Source organism: Vidua chalybeata, chromosome 1, assembly GCF_026979565.1.
Source record: "Vidua chalybeata isolate OUT-0048 chromosome 1, bVidCha1 merged haplotype, whole genome shotgun sequence".
NCBI lineage: Eukaryota > Metazoa > Chordata > Aves > Passeriformes > Viduidae > Vidua > Vidua chalybeata.
The window spans coordinates 51,291,902-51,303,954 of record NC_071530.1 but is presented as its reverse complement, the minus strand read 5'-3'; the positions used below and the strand labels follow the sequence as shown (position 1 = coordinate 51,303,954).

The 12,053-nt window shown below is 42.9% G+C and overlaps 1 protein-coding gene across 3 annotated transcripts in view; it reads right to left on the bottom strand.

Moving 5' to 3' along the window:
* TPK1 (thiamin pyrophosphokinase 1) overlaps positions 1-11,288 on the bottom strand; it is a 294,653-nt gene extending 283,365 nt beyond the window's left edge. Inside the window, exon 1 of one of the 3 annotated variants that reach the window (XR_008433490.1) lies at positions 10,889-11,265. Coding sequence is in view for 2 of the 3 variants with exons in the window: in XM_053955972.1 (XP_053811947.1) it covers positions 10,889-10,931 (43 nt within the window). In the remaining variant the exon portion in view is untranslated. Of the gene's footprint in view, positions 1-10,888 lie in introns of all 3 variants that reach the window. The other 2 variants (XM_053955972.1, XM_053955892.1) reach the window with 2 other exon arrangements.
* Positions 11,289-12,053: the final 765 nt, after the last annotated feature.

Sequence of the window (12,053 nt, the reverse complement as noted above, 5' to 3'; positions counted from 1 at the left end):
GGATTTTTTTTTTTTTTTTTTTTTTTTTTTTTTTTTTTTTTTTTTTTTTTGTCTGGCACTGCTATTGCTCCTTCCAAGTGCTTTCTGTGTAACTGGGCGTACACTTGGGGCTTTGTCAACACAACTATGGCAACTGTGGGTGCAGGGAGAAACAAATAAAAGACAAACATGGTCACAGAAACACAGCAAAAACATTACACAGCAGATCAAACTTCCTATTGACTTAAAGAGCTTTGCTGGCACAAAAATTTAACTTATGATCTTATGACAGGATAGCAGACTAAGAGAAAATAAGAAATTCTTCCACAAGGTCAAGTGACAAAACTTGTTACAATTAATCAGGTAAATATAGCAGCAGCATTACTACTCACCAGTACATTAGAACAGTAATGCAAACAGAGGCACAGGAAACTAAGAGATTTAGTTTCCAAGCAAAAACCCTGCCAACAAGTCAGTTCAAGGAAGAACATCTGGTATCAGTGATTTTATTTCCCACAGCTACAAAATGACCATTTAAATCCTCTGTTGATAGTTACCAAAGTCATTAGAAAGGCTCAAAGCCCATGCATACAGTACTAAATGTCACTCCCACAGTGGATTATGTGCAAAGAAAGCAGAGCTAATACGAAAGCACTCTTGATAACAACAGGAAGACACCAGCATCTCAAGAAGACAGAATTGACGATAACACCAATCTACAGTGAAAGTTATATCATAGAATCATAGAAGGGTTGAGGTTGGAAGGACCTTAAAGATCATCTAGTTCAAACCATCCTGAAATGGGCAGGGACACATTCCACTAGACCAGGTTACTCAGAGCCTCATCCAACCTAGCCTTGAACACTTCCAGGGATGGGGCACCCACAACTTTTCTGGGCATCTTATTCCAGTGCTTGCCACTGTTACAGTCAAGAGTTTCCTCCTCAAATGTAATCTAAATTTACCCTCTTTCACTTTAAACCCATTTCCGCTTGTCCTATTATATGTCCTTGGCAAAAGTCCCTCACCAGCTCTCTTGTTTCCCTTGAAGTACTGGAAAGCTTAGAGGTTGCTCTAAGGTCTGCCCAGAGCCTTCTCTGCTCCAGGCTGTACAACCTCAGTCTGTTTTCACAGGTCTCTCAGCCTGTTTTCATAGGGGAGGTGTTCCAACCCCTTGATCATCTCTGTGGCCCTCCAGCAGATCCATGCCCTCATTCTGAAGTCACCAGAGCTGGACATAGAACTCCAGAGTGGGTCTCATGACAGTAGAGACATTAGATCAGTTTGAGGCAAAGTCTTGTGGCTGTACATTTCAAGAACACTGCTGTGCGGAGTCCAGAAAGCCAAACATTAACTTGCCCTTAACAAAAGTTTCCTCAGTATTGTCACCTTTCCTTCTTTCTTTCTGTGTTTTTTTAAGAATAAATAAAGCTCTTCTTTAAGAAACATGAAAGGCAAATTTTCCATTTGTAGCAGGAAATGGCAATATGGAGGGAGACAAACACTTTCATATCAGAGCTTAATCACCTCCACTGTGCCCATGCTGACTCATTATAAAATTAGGTGATCACACATTGCCCAAGAGCTATTTTTGTTGCATCCGCAGCAGCTAAGAGACTGCACTACTTCTTCTGGCACTCAAAGTGTCCAAGCAGGGGATCTTTAGCTGCTTGACTCTCAAGTTGCCCTCTAACATGTTTTCTCTTTTGGATTTACAATATGGCAAAACACTGCTTAGATGCTTATTAAACATATCTGTAAACTGAACAGGGAAACAACGCTATATGAGGACACAGGCTACACTCACAAGGCTGTGCTTTACCCTCTACAGCTTGTAGAACACTAATTTCCTGAAATGAAAGTGTTGCCTGACTCAAAGAATCTGCATTAGTGGCTGTCAGTTACATTAAAAGCACACAGAGATCTTGATGCCTTGTAAGCATTGCTGATACACAGGTTAAACTCCCTGGTATAAACCTCACTTCAGCCTCCAGGATTTCCCCATACATAACTCTCATCAAGAGTACAAAGTTTCAAAATGGAGCACCTGGAGATCAATGCTATTTCCACAGCTTCTCTGTCACACATGGCAACCCCAGGAATGTTTTGAGTGATTTAAGTCACATTACCTGCTGAACAACTGCCCAGGCACAGTTTCAAACCAACAGCCTTTTAAGTCATTCTGAAAAACTAGATCTTTAGCCTTAGCTCTGGTCCACTAGTCAGTGCTTTGCTTGCCACTCTTAAATTAGCTATAATTGTAAAAGTAAATAAATCTCACACATAGATTTCATTGACATACCAGCAGTCTTCTTCTACGAAAGCTGAATCACAGAATCGTTAAGGTTGGAATAGACCTCTGGAGATCATTTAGGCCAACCCTCCTGCCAAGGAAGGGTCACCTAGAGCAGGTTACACAGGAACTCATCCAAGCGCATTTTGAATGTCTCCAGAGGGGAGACTCCACAACTTCTCTGGGAAGCCTGTTCCAGTTTTCTGCCACCCTCAATATAAAGAAGTTTTTTCTTATGTTGAACTGGTACTACTTGTGTTTTAGTTTATGGCCATTGCTCTTTGTTCTGCTGCTGAGGGCCACTGAAAAGAGTCCGGCATCATTCTCTTGCCACCTGCCTTTGAGACATTTATATGCATTAATAAGATCCCCTCTTAGTTTCTTCTTCATATGAAACAGGCCCAGCTCTCACAGTCTCTCTTCCTAAGAGACATCTCAGACCCCTAACCATCTTTCACTGGACAAGTAGTTCCATCTTTTTTTTGTACTGTGGATCCCAGAACTGGACACAGCACTCCAGAATCTGTGTCACTGGGGTTGAATAGAGGGGCAGGATCAGCTCCCTTGACCTGCTGGGCACATTCTTCCTGATGCGCCCTACAATACCATTGGCTCACCTGGCCACAAGGGCTCATAATCAACCAGTCATCCACCAAGACTCCTAGGTCCTTCTCAGCAGAGCTGCTCTCTAGTAGGTCAGCCCCCAACCCGTACTGGTGCTTGAGTTCTCTTCTTTCATGTATGCTTATACAGAATACATAAGTGTGAATTGCATCTGTGGGGAAAAAAGAGAAACAAGAAATAGAAGAAAGAACGCCTTTCCTGACACTCTTTGCTGTGCCTGCACCAAGCAAGTCCACATTCACCCTTACTGACACTGTCATGGAAGTCAAAGCTTTTCTAGTTGGGTCCCCAGTGTTTTGTAACATCAACATATTTTCCTTCTGCAGTAAAGCCAACTTATTTCTGTCAGACACACAGACATTTTTTACCACCAAAGTCACTGAACAATCTGGTCAAAAACTGTACATATAAATACTTCTTAACTACTTACTTATTGCTAAGTTGCCCAGTATCAGTGTTGACCAGATAATTTGGGGTAAAGGACAGACCAGAAAAAAAGAGCTACAGTAAGAGAAAACAAGCAATAAAACCAAACAGAACCCAGAGGTTCTGCTCGTACTGAATTCACTGGCTGGCTTCCTATTTATTTCAACTGGCCTGATAAACACATGCATCCCTCCAGCTTCTGTCCTGCCAGAGAGGAAGCCTGGCAGACAATCCATCAACATAAGCTACAAAGAATCAGCACTAGAACTGTGAAAATTCCACTGCCATTCAAAATAACATTTCAAAGCTAAGAAATTACAGGAAAAGCTTTCCAGCAGCTTCAACTGCTATTGGATATACAGCAACAGATTTAATTTAAAGTAATCCAAAAGCTACTAAATGTGCTCTCTATGTAGAATTTAACTAACAGAACATTCCTGTAAAACTTTAAATTCTCAATTTTCTTTTTAATTTTGCAAAGGCAGTACTACACAAACACTGTTAATCATATTCCTCATGTTTAAGGTCAGACCTGAATGGAATGGAGAACCTGTTTCCATAAATTCATATCTAATTCACCACAGCTATATTTTAAAGAAAAATGTAAGGCAAAAATGTGAAGAACTGGTTCTATTTCAGCTATACTCTGGTAGAAGGGACAATTGATATTCAGTTCTTTTCCATCTTGAAATTATTTGGCTATAGATCAGATTAATTAACCTTGCTGGACACACTGCAAATTCCCCTCTGTGTAGAAATCAGAGATAGGAAATGTTCTGTGCTGTACCAAAAAGCGGTTGTATGCATCTGAGTTCTCTCCTGTTGATTTACTACATTTTGTACTGGATAAGAGCTACTACTGGGTTGTAGGGATTTTATTTGTTTGTGGGTTGGTTCTGCCGTTTGTCGGTTTATTTGCTAATCTGGGGTTTTTGTTTGGTTAGAGGGCAGAGGGAGAGAAGTGTCCCCCCTCCTTTTATCCACATTTTTCAACAATGGTACTTTGAGACTGGCATGGTTATTTTTATGTCACAAAGAAAAAAAGAATTGTTACATTTGTAACTAGTAATTTCCCTGGACAAAGTTAACAGCGTTGTTCTTAAAGATCCTACCAAACCTAAAACTCATCAGAAGTGAAAGCTGATGAGAATTGACTAATGAAAAGAAGCTTCTGATCCCTTAACTTGACTTGCTTTCAGGTGGCTTCTTTACTTTTTTTTTTTTTTTTTTTTTAGTTTGCCTTTTTTAAAGCAAATTGATTTTAAGTTTCACTCTTGATGCTGCTATTTTGTACAAAGATTAAGCTTTGATTAATATCTCAGGATGTCCAAACCTAAAGCAAATGCACAAGGATGCCTGGGATTCGTTATTTTGGATCTTGAAAAATCTGAAATCTACCAGTGTTGTTTTGTCCTGAGTAAATAAAGTGCTTCATTTCTATGCTTCATATTCAATTTCTCCATAAATCAAACTTAAATAAGCTTTGTAAACAGGATAAAAAACAAACAAAGCCTCTTCTGTTTTCCACTTCCAAAAGTAAAACTAGCTTTTATATATATGTATACACACAGATTTCAGATACAGCATAATGCTAAAGGTGCAGTGAAACTGCTGCCGTATTTTAAGGCTGATGAGACACATGCAAGTGAATACAACAGAGGAAAAACAAAAGCTGAAAGTCCACTATTCTCTTTGACTACCTATACAGTCTTAAGATTAATATTTTGCTCTTGTAACACTAGCAAGTTTAAATGGTTTTCAGTAATCCTGCACACATGTAATTGGATACGAGAAACATGAACGTTTGATGACTAGAACAAGTGTATTTTCCATCTCCTTATCTCCTTAAATCACAGGAGGAAAAAAAAAAGAGATGAGAAAAAAGAAGAAGAAGAAAAAAAAGACTACAGGAGATCAGCTAGTGTATTTCCTAGCTTTAAGCCTCAGCTGATTTAAAATAACAAGACCTTCCAAAAGGAATTTAATTTATCCAGGTGCTTTACTATCTGGGCAAGCCGTAATGAATGTTTTTGTCTCAGAAATTCCAGTAACAACATTATTACTCTTATACTCAATGGAGTCTTGAAGATTTTTTGTTAGTTTGGGGTTCTTTCTGTTAGGCTCCTTATTTATGGTGCTTTTGGAGGTGGATTTTGTCTTAGTTTTTAGTTTGTTCTTTTCTTTCTTTTGGTTTTTGTGTTTTTTAAGATGACCTCAGACCCCTACACCATCATATTCCCACTCAAAATAGAGCTATGCCCTATTTGTGACTGCAAGATATGGAACTATCAGTGCAGACACTGCAAAACATGAGAATCCAACATCCACATAAACAGCAACTGAAGTCAACACTTTTCAAAAGGTGGCCCTGTGTGTGTAAAAAAACAAGTAAAATAAGTAAATGTCCATTTTCCTATTAGCTCAAGTGGTTAAATGTGCTTTGTTAAAATGGTTAAAGATGCCTTGTTACCCCATTTCGAATAACACACCTATACAGAAAGCTTTATATATTAAAAAAATATATAAAGAACTCCAAAAGCTTTCCATGAGTGAAAGCAAAGATTTAAAAGAAAGTGGTGAGGTTAACAATGAATGTGTCTTTTAAATGACATTCTACCTGTAATACTTCACTCATAAGTGCACCTGTAAGTAATCTATACAATAACACTTACAAAACAAATGCTGACCCAGCACAGCAGATCAGCAAGCAGCAGGGTCTGAGCAGGTGAATATTAACAGCTACTTCAAAAACAACCTAATGAGTTTCAGGTAACTAGACTAGATTAATAGTGCTGCTACTTAAATGAAATGAAGAACAAGAGCAGGTCAGCAACATTCACAGAAAAATGAAAAAGTATTTTGAAACTATTTAAGTTAAAAAGACAGAGCAATGTAACAGCCATATGGAAGTCCTTCCTAATTTTATTAAGGAATGCCAGTAGCAATCTTAAAAGTGAGACCCCTGTTAACACTTTTCAGTTTAAGTGAATTCAGTAACAGCTTTTGAATGACCTGATTCACCTGTAAACTTCACTAGCCTGACCCAATAGCTGTGGCACAAATCCCACAAAATTGCAGAGCAATCCAATAGTTTGGGACTCCACACCTTTTCCATACACCTTTAATATTCAGGAACTAACAGAGACCATCAGGTTGATTTTCTAGACCCACAACTGTCTTGATTTCCACCACAGTTTTGTGAATTAGATGGCAAGATAATGCATCATAGATACCATGCAGAGCTCTAGTAAAGGGACATTTAAACAGTCATTGGCACGTGTACCAGGTCAGAGGCCATTTACTGAATGGCAAACGTCACTGTCTCGCAAAATAACTTCAAACCCTTAGTGTCAGATAAAAGGGAACATTAAGGAAGAAGTTCAAGCTCCAGGCATTTAAAAGGAATATGGTGATACAATCCTTTCAGAGGTAACTCGTTTACAGCCAGTAACATTTCCAGAAGACATAGAATAAAGCAAGAGACAATCAAGCTTGCAGAATGATGGAAGAGCATTCAGAGCATATTGTTACTTCCTCTTGTTCTCTTTGCTTAAAATTCAGTGCAGAATTTTATAGTCCCTTCGCACAAAGAGATGACTATATATTTTCTCCATAATTCTGAAGCAGTCTTTGTCCTGTTTGTTGTGGATCTGTCTCTCATGGCATATAGATGACTTTGCTTCAGTGAAATAAAGACAGCACACCCACTTCTGAGGAAACCATGTCTTAACCACCAGTTCTGAACACAGTGCAGTATAGGAGTGCATTTGACTCAAGGCATGGACAAGGGGGGATAGGGAAACCAACTTTCACTGGTAGCACAGGCTCCCTGTCACTCAGAGCAAGCTCAGCTCCAACACACACTCAGCAAGGCACAGAAGAGAGCAGAAGGATAAATAAGATTTGACACTTCTTTGCAGCCCCTCCACCTTTACAAGGCAAGACGCTCACATTGGGAGCTCTTGGATTATAAACTGAGGAAGAGATCCCCTTTCTGCATCACTCCACTTGATAAAACCAATACTGAGCCACACTTCAAGGACTGTGCAAGGCAAGGAATCATTAATCACATCTGGAGATGAGCAAGAATCCAGGCCATGCTACGGCAAGCAATGTAAAACGTTCCCTGTGAGAAAACACAGCCTAGCAAACTGGCACTCTGCCCTTCTCAAAATCTCAAGAGGTATTCAGGGGCAACGTTATTAGAGGATGCTACTGTACTTCCACTGTTAAGCAGTCACAAGCACAGCACACTCAGCTCCCAAAGTTCATGGAATTAAAATAATAAATTAGAAACACTTGTCTCTCTGCAGAAGCACCTGCAGCACAGTCTGGGACAAGCAGCAGGAGGCAATGACAGTGCAAGAAAAGGGTATAAACAGCAGGACTGAAATGTCGAGTCTATCAAAGGATGCCCCAGATAAACAAAGCTACTCTTGTCATGAACTCACAGGCTGTAGTGTGACATCATTATGAGCCTTCTACAAGAGCCTTGCCTGTGGAGCTTCTGCCTGACACTTTCATACAGTGTACAGGTCTCTGTGGCAGAGCCTTCTGTGAGACTTTTTAAAGGTTCATTCCATAAGAACATGAAAATATATTTGCTTCAGTGTGCAAGACATAAATTTAGACTCAATCCCACTTTAAATTCTATCTTGTTACCCATTCTGAACTACATTAAGCAAATCAACATAGTTCTAAAGTCCACAGCATGGTGTTCTGACTGTAGTATGGTGATTTTCAACTGTGCTCCAGCTGTTTGACTGAATAATGCTCAAAGTCCCTGAGCATACTAGTTAGCACAGCAGTTCTCAAATATCTACTACTTTAATATCAATCAGGTGAGATAGAGAGAGATGTACAATCTAAGAACTCACTCTAACTCCACTGACTAAAATTACCAAGGCATACATGGCCCTGAAATTCCAATTCAGGTATCTAATATTATAATGTTCTAAAACCTGGGAGTGTTTCACTCTATCCTGTATCAACAAAAGAATAATTTTTGACAACTCAAAAAAAGAAACAAGGTAATTAATAATTTTCAATCATAGCTGACTAATCTTTCACAGCGTCCCCACTATAAACAGTCACACACTGCTGTACATAATATTATTTCTAGTATTGAAGGAAAGGGGCAAGGTCCATAGTGCTTCAATGGCCTCAAAAGGTTTATTTTGTAAACTTATGTTTAGCTTCCAGGAAGTGCCATGTTCTTCATTGATTAGCTTTATACTATTTGGACACTTAAATACCTATCCCAATGAAGCAAACAGATGGAGGAACTATCTGTAGCTACTTTCTCCAGAAGAAATCAGGAGGCTCATTTTAGCTATCCAATTTTGAAAACCTTATTTCTGAGTTCCCCAAGCAGGATACCAGAGTTTAAATGGTGGAATTGCCAAATAAATTTGCTCAGCATTGAATACTTTCAGCAGGTTAATTCAGTTGGTAATGCTGGTAATGAATGTCTGTAATGATGACAAAGGATCCTGATGAAGTACCGCTGTGCATTTTACAGGCACAGCCTGTATAACCAATTGATCTGTAGGCAAGTAGCAGACTTCTATTTCAGAGAAGCAGGCTTCTTTACATCCAGCTGGAGCCTCTGGTATGAGAAGGCTATGGGTCACAATAAAACTGAACAAACATCTCCAATGTTCAAATCCAACCAGACACAACCAAAGAAAAAGACAGGCAACTCCTGGAAACTGAGGACATATGGTAGCCCTAGAATTGTACAATGTCTATCAAAGGCAACTATCTTATAATACAAACAGCAATGCTGGTACTTCCACAGGGATAAATTTATAGAATCATAAGATGTTAAGGGGTGGGAATGGACCTTATAGATTACCTAGTTCCAATCCTCCCTGCTGTGGATAGGGACACCACTCACCAAAGCAGGTTGCTCAAGGCCTTATCCAACCTGGTCTTGAACAGTGTCAGGGTTGGGCCATCCACAGCCTCTCTGGGCAATCTGTTCCAGTGTCTCACCACTCTCACAGTAAAGAATTTCTTCCTAATATCTATAACCTAAATTTCCCCTCTTTGAATTTGAGCCCATTACTCCTTGTCCTATCACTACAGTTCTGGGTGGAGAGTGCCTCTCTGGCTTCCCTGTAGCCCCCTTCATATACTGGGCACTTGCTATGAGGTCTCCCTACAACCTCACAGCAACCTCTTCTCCAGCCTGAACAGCCCAATTTTCTCAGCCTGTTCTCATAGGGCAAGCACTCCAGTCCTCTTATCAACAAAAGGTAGCTTTTTGTTTGGCCTTATTACATACTTAGTAATCACTTATTGTATACAAGAGGACATCATGTCACAATGAATCAAAGTTCACCCATTAAAATCTTGCCTACATTCTCATTCTCTCTTTCCCACCAAAGCAACAGTGTGCCTCAAAGTCCACATCCACACACTGTCAAACACACATTTCTGGCAAGAATTCCTTGAGTGCAGCTTTACCAGTTAGCAGTTTTGACCATATCTTGAAGAAGTTTTTAAGAACCATAGCGAAGAATGACTTAAAAAATGTATCATAGTGGAATGAATTTAAACACGCTCTTAAACTGCTAGCTGTAGAAATGTACTGAATTGTTCAAGGTGTGAATTCTGTTGAACTCTGCCCTTCCTACAGGTCTTACTAGTAAATAAATAACAACAGTTACCTCAGTGCAGCAGCTGGTGTCTGTGCCAGAACAGAGTAGAAAAGAGCAGCATCAGTTAGAATTCAGCTGCTATGCCAAAATTATTTTTATGCAGCTTTAAATCATGTCATAGAAAGATAAAAATATTTACTGTTTATAATTGTATCACTGAACAACAAATTGGACCCTACTGAATTAGACTCTGTGCAAACACAGAGTGAAGAAGAGGTGCCTGTTCCAAACCGTGTACAAGCCACTTGGATAAGTCTGTGCTTATTACAGTTGCTCCATCCTTTAGACACATAATGATGTATATTAATAAAGCTCACCTCTCAGATGTCAAAAAATAATATCAAAACCACAATACTGTTGGATAGCTTGGGAAAACCAAAGAAAACCCTGAATACAAACCTCAAAGCTTTGCTGTGCAGAACTCAAGGGCAAGGCAGGGTACAAGGGTGGCTCTAAGGCAAAGCACACGGGCAGGAAGCGGGGAGCCAAAGGCACACGGGGGATGGATGCCAAGCCCGGGGATCCCTTGCCCCAGGGGGCAGCCAGGAGATACGGGACAGACAGGTGTCACCGGAGCGCTCTGCCCGGCCAAGCCGAGAAAACGGTGGCAGCAAACGGAAAGCAGCGACTGAACCCGAAGAGCTCGGGGTTTAAATGACAATGTTGAACTCCAGAGGGGCTTAACACGGTACCAAACCAATGTACTGAGCCCAAAACTGAGCCTAAGCGGGGCAGACACACGGCGGGACAGACACACCGCGGCGTTTCCGCAGCGGGGCTCGGCGGGGCTGAGGGAGGCAGGGTCGGGGCGGGAGGCGCGGCCGCCCCGCTCCCCTCCCTTCCCTTCCCTCCGCTGCCCGGCGCGGCGGGGCCGGCGCGGCTGGGGCTGGAGGTACCGTACCGGCGGGCAGGAGGCATTCCAGCGGCGTGAACGCGCGCTCCATGGCCCCGCGGGACGGGCAGGCACACGCCAAAGACACGGAGAGCCAGGCGGGACCGGCGACGGGGGGGCGGGCGGGGAGCCGTGCCCCTTCCCGGTCTCCCCGAGGGACGCCTGTAGCCACACGGCCGCGGCGGCGGCTGCGCCCGCCCTTGCAGGCGACAAGCGGCGCCGCTGCCCGGGTACCTTCGGCCGCGCGTCCTCCTACATCCCCCGGCCAGGACCAGGGAAGCGGCACCGGGATGTGCTCGGGACCGGGACGGTAGGGCAAGCCGAGGGAATCGATGGCCGCCGCAATCCGTTGTTCGGCGGTTGATTCAGCAGCGGGGGGAAAGGCGGGCCGCGTTGATTGGCAGCGGCGGAGGCCTATGGGCCTGCGTTGAGGGGGCGGGGCTAAGGGAGGGTCCCGCCCACGGCAGCGCTGGTACGCGCCCGAGACGGGAGAGGAAAGGGACAAGGACGTGGGCGGGAGCGCTAGGGAAGGGACAGGGAGCCAGCGAAGGAGTACCCGGCCTCCTGGGCACATGAGCAGTGCCGACCTCGAGGAGGCCAGGAAGGGCTGCGAGCACCTGCGGCGCTGTACCGAGCGCTTGGCTCGCAGTGAAAGTCCTCAAATGGCTTTCAGCCTGTGGAAACTGGAGAGAAGTAAAAACTGTGCCACGAGTGCTCATGGCCTCGCATGTCGCCTGTGTGCCGGCGCCCTGGGGATGCAGGGAAAGCCGTGCTGGCAGCATCCCGGCTCAGCTGTCCCCGCCGGTGCCGCCTTTGCCCTTCCGGCTCGCCCAGAATGATGCGGCATTCCTAGGCGCCGCTTGAGTTTCAATTAATTTCAATAATATCACAAAACTTGTTAAATTCGTAGTTTCTCCTCGCTCAGAACTCTTAATTGGGGTATAAATCATCTTCAGGCATAAAATGGACAACACTGCTAAATTTAAGTTGCTCTAGGGGCAAGTTTTGACCCCTCAAATGTGTCAATGATGTGTTTCCACTTCCTGGGCTGGCCTTTGTCCCTGGAGGTACCCCTCTTCAGCCGCTCCATCAAGGACTGGGCGGCATCGCCTCGCACCCAGCGTCTTTCCCGTCTCCCGGCTGCGTGGAACTGTGCTGGCACGGCGGCTCTCCC